A 17,625-nucleotide genomic window follows, 5' to 3' on the forward strand; every position below is an offset into this window, starting at 1 on the left:
AGAGCCGACTCATTGGAAAAGACCCTGATGCTGGGAAAGATTGAAGGCAGAAGAGGAAGACAGAAGACCAGATGGTTGGATGGCCTCATCGACTCAATGGACATGAGTTTGAGCAAACTCCGGGAGATGGTGAGGAACAGGGAGGCCTGGCGTGCTGCGGTCCATGGGGTCGCAAACAGTCGGACACGACGAAGCCACTGAACAACAACCGTGGAAAAGAGCAGAGTGGCTGACGCTGGGCAGGACCGAAGGGCGGAGACTCCGTGGGCGGGGCTCCAGCAGGCCCCACCCCCGCCCGCCGGCGCTGTCTCCACGCATCCAAGTCTGCGAGGCCTCGGCGGGCGCGGAGAGCCTAGCGCCACAGCCCGCGCGCCCCGCCGAGCCCGGCCCGCCCCGGGGTCTATGGGGCCGCTCCTCTGCGCCGCCCGGCCGGCCCCACGCCGCGCCCGGAGCCTGCCCTCGCGGTCAGGTAACGAGGCGGTGGGTCTTGCAGGTAGGGGATGCCAGGGGGCAGGTATGAGAGGACAGGAACTCCTGAGTCCTGGAGGTGAAGGGGACCCGGACTCCAGTGTCCTGGGGGCTAGGGCATCGGAATGCCTGTCTCGGGCGCACGGAGATTGGGTCCTGGAGAAATAGGGGGCTGGGGGATTTGAACGCCAAGATCTAGGGCATTGGGGGACCTGGCTGGGGAGGCTTGGGGGTGGCGTGGATGTGGGGAGCGGGGCTGGACCCTGAATGCCTAGCCCTGGAGGAATGAAGACCTAATTAAACATGTTTCCGGTTCTGGGGAATCTGAATACCAGGACACCTGGGCTCAGAATTCTGGATCCATCCTGAGGGCTACCTGGGGCTGAGGAGCTGGCCGCTGCATCAGGGGTCTTCAGGGAGGAAGTTGTGGTTGCGGAGATTTGGCGGCCTAGACACGTGGCATCACCCCCAGGGGTTGAGGGGTGGTCCCTGGGGAGAGCATCGGGTGGGGTCCCTAGTTTCTGTCCCCCCCGCCCCTATCTCTTTAACCGAGCCTGGGAAATAGGCGTACCGCAGATGCGAAAACCAGACTCCCGGGATGGGCTTGTGGTGGGAGCAGGTCCCCGGGGTAGAGGGCTCTGGGGGCTGGAGCCGGTCTCGCCTGGGCCCCGGCGAGGCGCCCGCCCCCCGCCCGGCTTGGGCATGCTTGGCACGCAGCGCGCGGGCCGGTCGGATCCGTATGCGCGCCGCGTGCGCCTATTGGTATGCGGGAGCCGGCCCGGCGCGGGCGTGAGGCGGGCGCGCTGGCGGGCGGCGCGGGGGAGGCGGCGGCGGGGCACGTCCTCACCCTGAGTGAGCTTCGCCCGGAGCCCAGCACGGTGAGAGCTGCGGGCTGTGTAGCCTGGCCTCCGGGTAGGAGAAACTGAGGCCGCCTCCCGCGCAGCTCCTCGCCGGGACCCTGCACCCCACCCCGCGGACCTTGGTTTGCCTACCAGGTGTCCCACGCGCCCCCTCGGCGCTGAGCATTGCCTCCCGCTCCTTCCCGCTGCAGGAGACGCGGCTCTCGAGTCCCGCAGGCCGCTCTGAGCCCGCCTGAGCGGGTCCCCGCGGAGATGGCGGCTCCTTACCCCAGCGGTGGCGGGGGAGGTCGCGGCGGCAGCGTCCCTTGGGACTTTCTGCCGGGGTTCGTGGTCAAGGCCCCGCCGGGACCCTGGTGAGCAAAGCCCTGCCCCTCGGGCCGTGGCCCCGCCCCAAGGCGGGATCCGACAAGGATTCACATTCACCTTCGCCCCGCCCCTCGGGCCGTGGCCCCGCCCCAAGGCGGGATCCGAAGAGAATTCACACTCACCTTCCGCCCCGCCCCCTCGGGCTAGACTTTCTCACCCGGAGTTGTTCTACCGAGGTTCTGCAACTCACCGTACACTGGGCGTTCGGTTCCTAGCCCCCTTTTTCGGGACTCCTACCCAACATTCTTACCGCTCCCCTCTCCTTCCTCCTCCCCGCCAGCATTTACACCCCCAAGTCCTGCCCAACGGCTGGGCAGAGAAGTCACTCTCAGGCTCTGTCCCGACCTCCAGAGTGTTGAACCCACTTCCAACGTCCCGTTCCCCTCGTTCTCGAGGCCCCCGCCCCCGATCCCGGAGTCCCCGGGCCCCGCTGACGGTCCCTCCGCGCCGCCCGCCCAGCCTGCAGGCGCAGCGCAAGGAGAAGTCCCGTAACGCTGCGCGCTCGCGGCGCGGAAAGGAGAACCTGGAGTTCTTCGAGCTGGCCAAGCTACTCCCTCTGCCCGGAGCCATCTCCAGCCAGCTGGACAAGGCGTCCATCGTGCGCCTCAGCGTCACCTACCTCCGCCTGCGCCGCTTTGCCGCGCTCGGGGCGCCGCCCTGGGGGCTGCGGTCTTCGGGGCCGCCGGCGGGCCTAGGTGAGTGCGCATGCGCGGGGGCGGGGTCCTGGCGCGCTCCCCCGGGGCAGGGGACTCGGGGTCTGAGCTGCGTGCTAGCTGTGGCCAGGTTCCTCCACCCTAAAGGAAAGGAGTACAGAATTTGGAGTCAAACCTTTTGTGTGTTTTGCTATCAGACGGCTTCTGCTGTCCAGGCCTCAGTTTATTCATCTGTAAAATGGGCTCACCAGGTAGGGACGGTTTCATGAATTCTGCCCTGGCCATACCAGGGGTCATGCCACTAGTAAGGGCTATTATTTTTATTAGAGGAAATGATTCATGATTCTCACAAAGGAGACCCGCAGCTGCATGAGTGGGACAGAGAGGACCCAGCCCGGGCCTCCCATCAGCTAATGAGCAAGAAACACCCCACACTCATACCGGAGGGACCCCAGAGGGAACACAAGGACTCTGGCGTCTGAATTCCCAGCCTGGGTTGCGGGAGGGGGACAGAATAACACGGCAGGTAAGATGGCGAGCTTCAGTAAGCAGAGGTCCCTGTCCCCGCTTGGCCATTTCCCAGCATTGTGACACCCGGGCAGGTCGCCTCACCTCACTGTGCCTCATTTGTGAAATGGAAATCATGATGAAGCCCCTTCCCTCCCCAGGGCTGAGAAGAGAAAAAGGTCTACCAGGTAATAAAGACCGTAAACACACCTGGTTCAGAGTAAACAGCCAGTGTGTAGCACTTACTGTTATCAGTGGCTGGTGTTTAGTCACTCAGTCGCGTCTGACTCTTTGCGACCCCATGGACTGTAGCCCACCAGGCTCCCTCTGTCCATAGAATTCTCCAGGCAAGAATACTGGAGTCGGTTGCCATTTCCTTCTCCAGGGGATATTCCCGACCCAGACAGAGATCGAACTGCGTCTCCTACATTGGCAGGCGGATTTTTTTTTTTTTTTTTTTTTACTGCTGAGCCACCAGGGAAACCTTTATCAATGGGCACCTGCAGGTTTATTGAGCATCTGCTGTGTGCCTGCTACTGTTCTGAGCTCTCTGGACCCAGCCGGAAACAAACTGGATAAAAAGTCCCTGCCCTGGACAGGCTGACATCCTACTCCCCAAGACATGATAAGGAAATGCAATCTATAATATGTTAAAATATAGAACATGTAAAACACACATATATATAGATAGATATCTACTTTCATTATTATTCAGACTTCATTACACAGAGTGTTACGTTATTGTTATTACTTCTATTTTATGTTTTATTGCTTTACTCTTACTACTAGAAGTGTGCGAATCGTGTTCTTCAGAGGTCTCAGGTAACAGGGACAGGGCACCCTAGGCAACTGCGCCCCCCACCCCACCCCAAGATGGATTGTCCTTAGGGTGGGGTTGGAGGGGCCCCAATTCCCCTCCTGCCCTGGTCTGGGGGGAGGGTGGGGGAGAGAAAATAGCATTGATTAAGTTCGCAATAAATCACCATTTAAATTTAAATAATCCGGCTTCCCAGGCGGTAATTAGGCGAATTGACTGGCGCGGAGAGAATGCGGCATTAGCGCCGCTGATTACTGTCATTACCGCGAACAACATGTGCGCCGGCGGGGGATAAACATCTTGTCTATTGTCCCCAAGCCCCGGGGAGAGAAAGGGAGGGGGAGACGCTGAGAGCCCCGCCGGCGTCCGGACTCCCCCTTCCCCGCTTGCCGGGATGGGTCATTCGAGGGGGCAGACCACCGACCTTAGCAACCCCCTTGCCTGTAGGTGGGAAGGTGGGGCAGGACAGTGTGCCGGGGAGGAGCTGCGTGGACTCCCCCCAAAATTAAGAAATGGGGGCATCTGTTCTCCCGGGGTCTTCAGCAAGAGGCCAAGAACCTGCTTCAACAGTTCAGATGGGGAAACCGAGGCCAGTGACTTAGTTGCCAGAGAAAAGCACAATGTAGGCTCTCTAAAGGAGGGGGGACTCCCACGTTCTCCTCAAAAATACTAGTAATAATATACGCCGCAGACACTGGGTTGAGCACTGAATCCAAATTCACTTGCTTAATTCTCTTAGAAATCTTCAGAGGGAGGCAGTGTTTCAATCCCTATTTTATAGAACTGGAAAACTTAGACCCAGAGAGGTGATGCTGTTTGCCCAAGGTCACACAGTCAACAAGGGACCCAGATGAGATTCAAACTCAAGTAGCCTGGCTCTGACACCCACCTTCTCTATCACCATACTAGGCATATGTGTGGGTCTCCAGGGATGGGTTCTGGGTTGCTGGGCTTGGCCTCTCTCTGGGCCTCTCACTACCATCTGTAAAATGGGATCACGAATGTTGAAGTCTAGCCTAGGGGCTCTGAGTCTGAAGAGAAGACATCTTTGATCTCCTATCAGTCATTCACTGTCATTGATTCAACTGTGCCAGGCAGTGTTCTAGGGGCTGGGGACATCGCAGAGAACAGGACAAAGTTCCTGCCCCAGGAGGTGAGCTACAAACCTGGTCCCCTGCCCTCTACCTCCCTAATGTCACATTTCTACCTCTCTAATGACTTCAAGCCCTTGCCCCACGTTGGCCGCCTTGCTGTTCAGAGAAGCCTGCTCCCACCCCAGGGCCTTTGCACCTGCTATGCTTCCACCAGGAACCCGCATTCCCTTAGAATGTGGGCTTTTCAGTCAGGCTTTCCCCAACCACACTATTAAAAATAAAAGGGACTTCCTTAGTGGTCCAGTGGCTAAGAGTCTGCACTCCCATTGCAGGGGGCCTGGGTTCAATCCCTGGTCAGGGAACCAGATCCCACATGCTGCAACAAAAGCCCACATGCCACAACTAAGACCCGGTGAAGCCAAATAAACAAAAAATTACAACCCCCTGCTCCCAGCACTTCCTGTCTCCCTTTCTCCCTTTTCTGTCTTTTTTCTTTACATAATACTTATTGTTACCTGCTATTACATATTTCTTATTTCTCTTGTTTATTTAATTTTTTAAAATATTTGTTAATTTATTTGGCTGTGCCAGTTTTTAGCTGCAGCATGTGGGATCTAGTTCCTTGACCAGGGATAGAACCCAGGCCCCCTGCACTGGGAGCTCGGGGTCTTAGTTACTGGCCCACCAGGGAGTCACTTCTCTTGTTTGTTGTGTTTCTCCCCTACAACACCGTGTTTGCTGAGCCTAGAATAGACCCTGCACGCAGTGAGGGACCACTAAATATTTGCTGGGCAGCTATGGAGCTGGGTGGGGGCTTCCCGTGTGGTGCAGCGGTGAAAAATCTACCTGCTAATACAGGAGACACAAGAGACACGAGTTCGATCCCTGGATTGGGAAGATCCCTTGAAGAAGCAAATGGCAACACACTCCAGTATTCTTTCTGGGAAAATTCCATGGACAGAGGAGCCTGGCAGACTACAGTCCATGAGGTCAAGAGTGGGACACGACTGAGTGAGCAGCAGCAGCAGCTGGCTGTGCCGTGTGCATGCATGAGCCCGCCCAGCTCCAGCCCTAGACCCATTTCACAGATGCAGCCAAGGAAAGTACAGGCAGGAATGCACCTGCTCCAGCCCCTCAGGCTTGCTTCCAGGAGCAAGGCACTCTGATGAAGGCAGCGGGGCTCCTTCTCCCAGACTGCTACAAGTTCCTGAAGTCCCAGCCCTTTATCCCCCCTAGTCTAGGACAGCAAAGCCCTCAGGGCAGTTGAGGATGGGCGGTGGGGGCGGGACCCCCGGGTGAGGCCTTAGCTTCTCCCCTCGGCCCCTCAGCGCCCCCTCTGGTTTGGAGGGAAGATGACAACTGGGGCAGTTTTATTCCAGGGGAGGCTGACTTGATAGGAAACGCAGCAAATGTTTGTTGAAAGAGTGAATGATGGCTGGGGTTTGGACGTGAACGAGGAGCAGATCTGGGAGGGACAGGGGTTGAGGTATTTCTGGGAGAGACGGGGGAGGCGGGGGGAGAAGGAGGAAGCGGGGAGTCGGTGGACTTGGGGCGGGATGGGGCTAGGAGCCATAAGACCCCTCAAAGACCCCTCAGTCAGGGATGGGGAGAGACCCAGGGGACAGGATAGGGGAAGAGCGAGTGGCTGAGCCCTCCCCACTACACGCACCCCCATCCCGACGTGCCCATTAACGCTGTTAATTGCAGCCGTTCAGTCTGACCTGGGCTGATCCTGTGAGAGGGAAAATGAAGGAATTAGCAAAAATGACAGGGGAAAATTGCGACAATTAGCAGCCAGCATTGTTCCCGCCTGTCACCCGGCTGGTTCCTGCTGCATCTCGGGGGAGGGGTCCCCATCATCACCACCACCCCTCAGTTATTGTCCCTGGAACTCCAGGCGGGGGGCGGGGGGGTGGGAAAAGGGTGTGAACAGCCGTGAGGGTGTCGGGGGTCGCTCCTTGAGGGAGGAGGCGTGGCCAAGCTGGGGTGGAGCTTGGGGGCTGCGTCCTGACTGGGGGGGAGGGGGGTGGCGTTCCGCCGCCTGGTGTTTTGATGGTCTGGAAATCACAATAGTAATCAGGCTATTAATACTGATCCCAGGTTGTTTCGGGAGCACCTGCTGCGTGCCCGCCCCTGGTAGGCCCTCTCTGTTCCCTAGGCGAAATGAATGCTCAACATCCCCTAACGGATCAGCCAGTCCTCTTAGCAAACCCATTTGACAGAGGAAGAAACTGAGGCCCAGAGAAGTGAAGGCACTGGTCCCTGGGCACACAGACAGGGGGCAACAGTGACTGACCCCAGACCTGGATCCTCAGGCCAGCAGGAGCCGGGTGCTTGGGGACCCTTGAGGCCACTGACTCCCCGATCTGGGCACAGGCCCCTTGGGGAGTCGTTCTCTGCAAGGTCCAGCCTGGATGTCTGGAGCCCTCTGCTCTTGACTCTTGGGGGGATGGACGGCCTGTGTCTCTGCCTCCGTCTCCTTCACCACCTGTGTCTTCCTGCCACTTTCCCCGTATGTCTCTCTGTGCATTTCTTTCCCTCCGTCTCTCCGTCTCTTTATTTTTATTTTTAAAATGTTCTGTACTGATGGTGGCCTGCGGGATCCTAGCTCCCCAACCAAGGATCAAACCCATGCTGCCTGCATTGGACATGGGAAGTCTTATCCACCAGACCTCGGGGGAAGTCCCTGTCCTTCCATCTCATCACATCTCTCTGTCTTTGTCTATCTTTATCTCAATTTCTGTGTCTATATATCACTCTCTCTCTCTTTTAAAAATTTTATTGGGGTAAAATGTATGTAACATGACATTCACCATTGTACAGCGTGCAGCCAGCGCGTCTATCTGGTTCATGCTCATCACTCTCCTAAAGCCCTGTGCGGTTCACAGTCTCTCCCAGCTTCTCCCGCCCCTCCCTCCAGCCCCTGGTGGCCACTAATCAGCTTCTTGTCCCTGGATATGCCTGTGCTGGGTGTTTCATATAAATGGAATCCTACACTATGTAGCCTCATGTGTTCGGTTGCTTTCACTCAGCATAATGGTTCTCAAAGTTGCTTTCTGTTACAGCGTGGATCGGGACTCCATTTGTTTTTATGGCGGAATGACATTCCACTGTATGAATTTAGCACGTTTTACTTATTCATTCAGCAGTTAGTAGACATTTGCGCTGTTTCCACCTTTTGGCTATTAGGAATAATGCTGCTATGAACATTCACGTCCAAGTATTTGTTTGAGCACCTGTTTTCCGTTCTTTGGGATATGTACCCAGGAGTGCAATCTCTGGGTTATACGGTCATTCTTTGGGGAAGAAAAGGGCAACCCACTCCAATATTCTTGCCTGGGGAATCCCATGGACAGAGGAGCCTGGAGGGCTACAGTCCGGGGTCGCAAAAGACTGAAACGACTGAGCAACTAAACAACAAATAGTAATTCTATATTTAACTTATTGAGGAATCACCAAACTATTTTTCCAGACTGGCAGTATCGTTTCCCATCCCCACCAGCAACACACAGGGCTTCCGATTTCCCCACATCCTCGCCAACACTTCTTTTCTTTTTCTTTTTTTAAATTCTAGCCATCCTAGTGGGTGTGAAATGGTCTCTCATTGTGGTTTTCATTTGCATTTTGCTAATGACTAATGATGTTGAACATCTTTTCATGTGCTTATCGGCCGTTTGTGTATCATCTTTGGATTACCATCTATTCAAATCCTTTGCCCGATTTTGATTTTGGCTGTGCTGTGCAGCTTGCGAGATCTTAGTTCCCTGACCAGGCATCAAACCCACACCCTCAGCAGTGAAAGCGCTGAGTCCAAACCACTGGACTACCAGGGAATTCCTCTTTGGCCCATTTTTAAAATTTTAATTATTAAAGGATAATTGCTTTACAGAATTTTGTTGTTTTCTGTCAAACCTCAACATGAATCAGCTATAGGTGTAGATATATCCCCTCCCTTTTGAACCTCCCTCCCATCTCACTTCCCATCCCACCCCTCTAGGTTGATACAGAGCCCCTGTTTGTGTTTCCTGACTTGGCCCATTTTTTAACTGGACTCCTCATCCTTTTGTTGTTGAGTTGTAACGTCCTTATCTCTTTCTCTATTCCTTTGTATCTCTGTCCATCTATTTGTATCTTTGTCTCTCAGTGTCTCTCTATGTCCCTATCTCTCTGTCTCTTTTTCTCTGGTTCCTTTCTGCTGCATTCTCATCCTTCAGGTCTGAGCTCAAAGGCCCCTCCTTCAACAGGCCCTACCCCATTTTTCTTTATTTCATGCCACCTATTCAATTCTCCCTAGCACTGGTCACAAATGATAGTTCTGTATTTGTTAGTTTCCTGCTCATTGATATCTGCCCTGACTGGGTACCCTGTGAGGGCAGGGATGGGTGTCCTGGTCACCACCCACTCTGTCTCTAGCACTGCCCAGTGAAGGGCAGATGCTCAGGGCATTTGCTGGAGGACTGAATGGATGAATGAATGAATCCCTTTCTGTATCTCCTGGTGTCTCTCTGTCTCTGTGTGTCTCAGTCTGTCCCTTCTCACACCCTGGGTCTCTCCCTGACAAGGCCCCCCAGTGCCTCATGACTGGGGACGAGAGAGGGAGATATGTAGCCTGCTTCCCTGGGGGTCTTCCCAGAGGTCAGGGGTCAAACCAGTAGGCTCTAGCCTTACCCCTCACTCTCCCCCCAGCCCCAGGCCGCAGGGGTCCCGTGGCGCTGGTCTCCGAAGTCTTTGAGCAGCACCTGGGCGGACACATCCTGCAGGTGAGGCCCCTCCCCCGCCTGCTGCTCCTTGCTGCCACCGGGTGGCAGACTTGGGAGAAAGGCACTCTTCTCTCCAGCCTCAGCCTGGGGGGAGCCCCAGAACTGGGAGGCAGGCTGCTGGGGCTCCCCTTTCTTCCTCCTCCTCCCTAGGGCCACTGAAACTCTTTACCCCGGATTAACCCATCGCAAGCAGAGATCCAGATTTCAGAACCTCTTATAGATGCCGTGTCCTCCTCTACCCACAAAACCGCCCCCCTCTCTCCCCACTCTAGTCCCTGGACGGCTTCGTATTTGCCTTGAACCAGGAAGGGAAGTTCCTCTACATCTCAGAGACAGTCTCCATTTATCTGGGTCTCTCACAGGTAAGGGGCCTGCAGCAGGCTGCCTGGCCCAGCTCAGCTGCCGTCTCCCTTGCCCGCCCTCCTCTCTCTTGGCCTCACCAAACCAGCATGAAAAAAAAGGATGGGCTCCTAGGGTCCCAAAGTGTGTTCCTTGGGACAAAACATGACACCAAATGCAGAGGAGGATTTTTAAAGTAATAGGTTGATTTGAAGAAAGCCAATCAGCAGAAAGGTAAGTTTGCCTGTGAGTGGTCACCAAATGTACTGATATTTACCAAAACGTGTTTCTTCTTAACACTTTTAACAAATAACTTTATTTACTTATTGTTTTTGGCCGTGCTGGCTCTTCATGTCTGGGCTCTCCCCTGGTTGTGGAGAGCGGGGCTTACTTACTCTAGCAGTGCTGCATGGGCTTCTCCTGGCGATTGCTTCCCTTGTTGTGGAGCAGAGGGTCTAGGTTGTGTGGAGCTCAGTTGTTGTGATCCTCAGGCTGTAGAGCCTGGGCTCAATAGTTGTGGTGAACCTGTGGTTATTAGCACAGGTTGTGGTGTACAGGCTTACCTGTTTTGCAGCATGTGGGATCTTCTTGGACCAGGGATCGAACCTGAGTCTCCTGCATTGGCAGGCAGATTCTTTACCACTGAGCCACGAGGGAAGCCCTATTCTTGACACTTGTAAAGGATTTCAGCCATTCGTATTGGGAGGACTCAGGTTTTGCCAGCTTGGAGGATTTTTGGGGGCATCTGAGTTGACTGGTTTGCATTTTGCCTTGATTTCAACCCACTGTTTCTGCTCCAGCTCCTGAAGCTGGTGTCTGAGAGGGAAAGGAGGGCAAAGAGAAGCCCAAAGCCCCATCCCCGGAGTCCTGGCTCCTTGTGGCATCTTAGGTCTTGCCAATCCAATCAATACAAATTGCTGCCAACTTTTAGCATTTTTACAGAGATTTTGACAAATGGCAAATTTAGAAAATTCAGTGCATTGGTTTTTGGCTTTTGTGAGCAGCTCTTCAGTGAGTTGTTGGAGGGAGGTTCCTGGAAGAGAAAGACCTTGAATGGGGAATATGGACAAGAGGAAGGGAAGGATAAGAGTAGAGGGAAGGCTGGAAGCTTGTGTGTGTGTGGCGTGGGGGGTGCTTAATGAGAATAGAGGGAAGCATGCGACCCCCAAACCTAGGGGCGGTGGGAGCATGGGAGGTTTCTGAGCAGAGGAGGGCCATGGTCCGAGGAGTACCTTATGGAGGGGTATGTGTGTGAGGACTGAAGGGAAGAAAGCCAGGGAGGACTCTGGGGAGGAGCACACAGGGAGAAGATGGCTGCCGGCTCAGGGACCGCGTGGAGATGAGGGGACCGCTGCGAGAAATCTGCGGGTTGAACTGAATGTAAAAATCTAATTAAAAGGTTCTAACACTTTAAAGAGTTTGACAGCCATTCCACTGCTTGTGTCGATTTCCATTTCTGCTGGGACATCCTGTGAGTCATTTCAGGGCGCAGTTGTTTGCCGTATGGGGGTGAGAGTGAGTAAGCAGGAACTGGGTAAACAGAGGCTATGACACCCCCGTTCCAACCCCCTCCCCTCAGCTTCTTTTATTTTATTTGGTTGCACTGGGTCTTAGTCGTGGCACCTGGGCTCTAGTTCCCTGACCAGGGAACGAATCTGGGCCCCCGCATTGGGAGCGCAGTCTTAGCTACCGGACAACAGGGGAAGTCCCCTCCCCCCAGCTTCTTCATACTGGAGGTAGGGGCAGAAAATCCTTAATAATCTCCGGGTTTGAAGTGAGAGGGCACGGGAAGAGCCTAAGTTTATATTCTCCTTTTACAAAGTTTAAGTAATTTTTATTTTTCTAATGAAAACACAAGACTGGCATGAGACACACCTGCTTATAAGGCGGGCTAGCGACGGCGCTCCCCTCACCGGTCCCCTGCACGCCCCCTCCTTCGCCGGCAGGTGGAGCTGACGGGCAGCAGCGTCTTCGACTACATCCATCCTGGGGACCACTCCGAGGTGCTGGAGCAACTGGGGCTGCGGGCCCCGACCCCCGGACCCCCAACCCCACCTTCCGTCCCCTCCTCTTCCTCCTCCTCCTCATCTTCCTCTTCGCTTGCGGATACGCCTGAGATCGGTAATTCCCAGGGCCCCCCAAAAAAGAGGCCTGAGGGACACTGGGTACAATGTCTCCAAATATGTCTTCTTTAAACAAAAACACTCTTGTTAAGAGTTGTGGCAAAGCAAGTTTTTGTAGAATGAGTCAGAATCTAAATTGAAGGAGTAAGACGTGGCTCCCTAAAATTACCTAAGCTCCCTAAAGATGCCTGAATCCCCAAGACTGGAGCTTTAGAAAGACCCCCTCTGACTGCAGAGTGGAGGCGGGTGCTTGTGGGTTATTATTTACAACGCGTGCTTATTGGACATTTACACGTGCCCTGCTCTTAAGGACATAATTTTATTAAATCCCAACCACAAACTCACTAAGCAGAAACTGATGATCTCCATGTTACAAAGGAGGAACCTGGGGCACAGAGAGGTTAAGTGTCCCAGGTCACACAGATGTAAGTGGTCGAGCTGGACTCTGGCCCAGGTTTGTCTGACTTCAGGGTCTGCGCTTCTAACCCTTCTCTCCAGTGGAAAATTCCACTCCGTGTTGGGGAGGGAGGTTGTTGGAGACTACACTGCAAGTTCCTTTTAGCTCTAGGATATTGGGGGACTGAGGTTGTCTTTCTCATAAATAGGCTTTTCTTGTATGGGGTTTGCTTTAAAGGAAAATCCCGTCAACTATCAGCAGTGTTTGCAAGCTTGGGAGATGTTTGTGACACATGTGGGACTTGTTGGCAAGCGTGATTATATTTACACCTGAGTTTGAGGCCCAGACAGGGTTATTTGGGTGTAAGCCTATTTATAAGACTGCTTCACAGGGTTTATAGAATAATCTGTATTTGTGAGGCTTATTTGTTCCGATAGCCGGAGCCCCCAGTCTGTGCTCAGCCCTTTGTTGGGTAGGGTTGGAGACACAGCGGTGGCTAGAGCCCCAGCCCCACCCTCCCGAGGCTCACAGTCCAGTGGAGGAGACTGAACTGTCCCCAGGCAGTGATGGCCCAGAGTGGGCAGGGCTGGGGTAGGAGAGACCCCAGAGGGGCAGCTGACCCAGCCTGGGGGTCAGGGAGGACTTCCTGGAGGCGGAGATGTCTGAACTGAGACCTGGAGGTTGTGGCTAGAAATGATGTCATTAGAAGGTAGTGCTTGCCAGACTTAGGCCATGGTGAATAGCTGGGCTTTCTCCCAAGGGTACTAGGGAGCTATGGCAGGTTCAGAGCAGAGGTATAGGGTCAGATCTGAGCTTTAGAAAGAGGTGCCGGTGAGAAGGAGGGGAGCTTACTCTAAGGTGTCAGCAGGCTTGTAGAACCATCAGGTGTGTCAGAGTGATTGTGGTCATGACCCTCTGTCTGCAGAGGGCTGGGGAAGCCTGTGTGTGTCCGCTTCCGGACCCCATAACCTTCCTTCCGCCCCAGAGGCCAGTCCCACCGAGGTATCCCGGTCCTCCCGGGTCCAGGAGCGCTCCTTCTTCATCCGCATGAAATCCACCCTCACCAAGAGAGGGCTGCATGTCAAGGCCTCGGGGTACAAGGTGGGTGTGAGCTCTCCGCGCCCAGCGTCTGTCTCCCGTGTCCCCTCCCCAACCCTGTGTTCCTGCCAGCTATTTCCCGGGGGCCCCAGGGCCTGGGGACGACGGTCAGAGCCAGGCTCTGTGGCCAGGTTGTGGTCCCCGCGCCCAAGGGCCCCGCCTTGCCCCCGCCCCCGACACAGGTCATCCACGTGACCGGCCGCCTTCGGGCCCGTGCCCTGGGCCTCGTGGCCCTCGGCCACACGTTGCCGCCAGCTCCACTGGCTGAGCTGCCGCTGCACGGACACATGATCGTCTTCCGACTCAGCCTGGGTCTCACCATCCTTGCTTGTGAGAGCAGGTACCGGGGTTGGGGTCAGAGGTGGGCCGATGGGGGCGCACGGGAGGGGGGGGGGCGGGGAGTCAAAGAGGCCAGGGGTCAGGAGGCTGCGGCCCTGGGGAGACGCGGGAGGCGAGAAAGCGGCGGAGGACCGCCTATAAGAGGAGTGAAGGCGGGACCTGCGGGGATGGGGCGGGGCCTACAGGGATGGAGGTGGGGCCTATGAGGACGACACGGGGCCTTGGGGCGGGGCTTCTGGGATGGAGGCGGGACCGTGTCCTGTTCCCAGGCCAGGTCCTCGGTTCGCGGAACCCTCCTGCAGAGCTCAGCTGTTCTTGATCCTCTTTCTTTCTGCGTCACTGGTCTCTCATCTCTTATCCACTTTGTTTCCCGCACAAGGCAGTGGGGGGGAAATTATCAATAAATAGCGAAATTGTTTCCACAATTCAGGGGTCTCCGGAGTGCCCGGGGCCACCCCACACCCACGAATGCCATCTGCTCAAATGCCCATAGCCGCCCTAGAAGGGTACACTATTATTTTAAATATTTTCCCGCCCATTTTAAGGGGGAAAAACTGAAGCCCAGAGTACTCCAGAGCCAGGGTTTGGGCGCTGAGTGACTCCAGAACCAACCCTGCCCCCTTCTCCCCATCCCATGGTCGCGGACCCCTTCTCCCCACCTCTCTGTTGGTCCTGCCCTCAGGGTCAGTGACCACATGGACCTGGGGCCCTCGGAGCTAGTGGGCCGCAGCTGCTACCAGTTTGTCCATGGACAGGATGCAACCAGGATCCGCCAAAGCCACCTGGACCGTGAGAACCCCTCACCCTAGACCTGAGCACCCCACCACCCTGCTCCCTGGAAGTCCTTCTTTGAGGCTGACCATGGTCTCTCCTGCTGCCAGCTCATCACAGGACGAGCAGCAAGGGAGTCGTCCCTGAGCAAAGTCTCAGGAATTGGGCGGGGGGTGGGATTTATGGGGACTGGGGTCTCTCTGACCCAGCCTTCAAACTCCAGGGGCCTCGATGCCAGATTCCCTCTCAGTCTTTCTGACTTGGGTTCTCTCTGTCTCCCTCTCCATGCTCTGCCTTTCTCTTTTCCCCACCATCTCACCCTTCCTGTTTCCCTATCACCCGCCCCCTCTCTGCCCGTCTCCCTGTCCACCTGTCTCTCTCTGTCCATCCCACCCCACCCCATCCCTTCCGGTCTCTCCTGGTCCCTGGGCTGGGCCCAGTGCTGGACAAGGGCCAAGTGATGACCGGTTACTACCGTTGGCTTCAGCGTGCCGGGGGCTTCGTGTGGCTGCAGTCCGTGGCCACCGTGGCTGTGAGTGGGAAGAGCCCTGGAGAGCGCCATGTGCTCTGGGTCAGCTATGTGCTCAGGTGAGGGTTGCCCACCCCCTCTCCCCATGAGGAGCTCAGAACTCCTTCCAGAAGATTCTGCCAGCTCTTCCCACCTTTGGGTGGGAGCTCTCAGGGAGGGTTGCTAGACAAGTCTAGGGGGGTGAGGTGGTAAAAACATGAAGGGGAATGGAGTCCAGTGAGAGTGAAGGCCTGGAGGAGAAGAGACCTTCCTTGCAGGAGGCAGAGAGGAAGTGATGGTCTCTTCTAGGGAGAAACACAGATGCCAAGTGGCCTCAGGCCTAGGTGGATTCTGGGGCACTGGGGGGCCATGGCAGGCAATATCCAGGAGAGGGACAGAACAACTGATGGAAAGAAACTAGAGGTGGGGAGGACATTCCGGGCCGAGCACAGACAAAGCTCAGAGTCCCGGCTGACCCAGCTGAGGAACCAAAGGGAGCGAGCGCTCTGGGCTGGAGTAGAGTCCCCAGAAACGAAGCTGAGGATGGTGGTGGGGCACTGGGGAACTGTGAGAGGGTTTAGAGCTGGAGGCAGTCACAGTTAAATCGGCTTTGTGAAAGGACCCTCTGGCTGCCATGAAGATGGAGGTCTGTCTGTGGGACAAGACGGGCTGGAAGCCTAGGGACAGGGAGATGCCAGGCAGCACGGGTGGAGGGGGTGGCAGCCACCAGGCCATCTCTGGCTTTGCGGGGCCTGGGACTGGGTCTCTGGGAGGAGCAGCAGGTTTGGAAGGAGGATGCTGAGGTCAGATGAGCATGCGGTGCCCAAGGGGATACTTAGGGTGACATCCTGCAGAGGTTTGGCCTCAGGAGACAGAGCCAAGCTGGTCTAGACACCAACTTGGAGTCTGGGATCCAATGATGAGGCCTAAGTGCCTCCGGTGGCGGGGGCGGGGGGGTCCCCAGTCACTGCAGTGGGGGGAGGTGCCTGCTCTCAGAGGGGGAGGGGAAGTCTACTAAAAAGACTGGTGGGCAGGAGGAAGGCTCCCTTCCCCAGAGGCTGGGTGGCCTGGGCCCCTAGCTCCCAATTTCATGTTTTTTCCCAGCCAAGCTGAGGGGGAGCAGACACCTCTGGATGCCTTCCAGCTTCCAGCCAGTGTGGCCCGTGAGGATGCATCCAGCCCGGAGCCAGAGCCCACAGGTGAGCCCCACCTCCCAGCCCAGCCCCTGGGAGGCCCTGAGCAGCCTCTGGGACCTGTGCTGTCCAGTGTGGAGGCTATTTACAGTAAAAGTACAGTTCAAACTCAGGAGTTCCCTGGAGATCTAGGAGTTAGGACTCTCGGCTCTCACTGCCACGAGCCTGGGTTTAATACTCGCTTGGTGAACCCCACAGGCCGTACGGTGTGGCACAGAATAATCATAACTAGTTTCAGTTCCATTTCCTTAGTCGTACTCCCTACATTTGAAGAGCTCAGTAGCCATAGGTGGCCAGTGCAGATATGGAACACGTTCATCCTCACAGGAAGTCCCGTTGGATGGCCTGGGTCCAGACCGGAGCCTCTGACCTCTGGGGCCTGGTCACACTTTGTGGTGGGGGCCAGCCTGCCACACTGTATGGTATTTAGCTGCATCCCTGACATCCACCCCCTCGGATCCAGGCGCATCCTTCTCCCCAGCTGTGACGACCAAAAATGCCTCCAGACTTGGCCAACTGTCCCTGAAGGGACAAAACCACCCCAGCGGAGGACCATGGAACGTGGCCCCATTCTACAGATGGGAAGGCTGAGGGCTGGGGATGAGTAGGACAGCACCCTTCCAAATCTTCCTCTTGCAGAGCCACAGCCTCCAGTGGAAGGAAAGCAGGCCGCCCCCCCGGAGGAGGACGAGGCCCCCCAGCCCCGAGGCAAACCTATCAAAGTGGAGCCCGCCCCTGGGGAGAAAGAAGACCCAGAAGACAGTGAGGACGAGGAGCCGTCGGGCCATCTGGCCCCAACGAGGCCCGAGTTCACGTCCGTTATCCGGGCGGGGGCCCTGAAGCAGGATTTGGTGGGGCCGTGGAGCCTGGCGCCTCCTGGGGACCCCCCGCCTTCCCTCCTGCACACCGGCTTCCTGCCCCCAGTCCTGCGGGGCTTGTGCGCGCCAGGCACCATCCGCTACGGCCCTGCTGAGCTGGGCCTGACGTACCCACACCTGCAGAGGCTGGGCCCGGGCCCCGCCCTCCCAGAGGCCTTCTACCCCGCCCTGGGCCTGCCCTACCCGGGGGCCCTGGGCACCAGGGTGCAGCGGAAGGGGGACTGAGGACTCAGACAGCCCTCCACGTGGCCGGACAGGGAGGACGGGTGGGGACCCCAAGGGGACAGGGGGCAGGGCTCTCAGCCCCTGTGAATTAAACACCTGCTCCCGCTCTGTGGCCACGGAGTTCCTCTTCTCTCCTTCCTCCTTAATTATCTCCACGTGCCCCCCTTGCCCATCCCCTCCCCTCCCCCTTGGCTCAGCATCCCCACCAAAGAAACCACCACTCGGAATC

At 56.3% G+C, this 17,625-nt stretch overlaps 1 protein-coding gene across 1 annotated transcript; it reads left to right on the plus strand.

The window, feature by feature from the left end:
- The first annotated feature begins 1,052 nt into the window (after window positions 1-1,052).
- NPAS1 (neuronal PAS domain protein 1) lies at window positions 1,053-17,516 on the plus strand. Its single transcript, XM_061388765.1, has 11 exons — window positions 1,053-1,681; window positions 2,154-2,389; window positions 9,452-9,525; window positions 9,798-9,887; window positions 11,811-11,985; window positions 13,370-13,485; window positions 13,665-13,822; window positions 14,504-14,610; window positions 15,033-15,180; window positions 16,205-16,299; window positions 16,933-17,516. The coding sequence occupies exons 1-11, from the start codon at window positions 1,581-1,583 to the stop codon at window positions 17,394-17,396; spliced, it is 1,764 nt and encodes a 587-aa protein (XP_061244749.1). The 5' UTR covers window positions 1,053-1,580; the 3' UTR covers window positions 17,397-17,516.
- Window positions 17,517-17,625: the final 109 nt, after the last annotated feature.

The sequence above is a fragment of the Bos javanicus genome, chromosome 18 (genome assembly GCF_032452875.1).
Source record: "Bos javanicus breed banteng chromosome 18, ARS-OSU_banteng_1.0, whole genome shotgun sequence".
NCBI lineage: Eukaryota > Metazoa > Chordata > Mammalia > Artiodactyla > Bovidae > Bos > Bos javanicus.

Coding starts and splice junctions, on each gene's coding strand:
- NPAS1 (XM_061388765.1), top strand. CDS start 1,581: ATGGCGGCTCCTTACCCCAGCGGTGGCGGGGGAGGTCGCGGCGGCAGC. Junction 13,486..13,664: donor TCAAGGCCTCGGGGTACAAG/GTGGGTGTGAGC, acceptor CCCCCGACACAG/GTCATCCACGTGACCGGCCG. Junction 13,823..14,503: donor ATCCTTGCTTGTGAGAGCAG/GTACCGGGGTTG, acceptor TCCTGCCCTCAG/GGTCAGTGACCACATGGACC.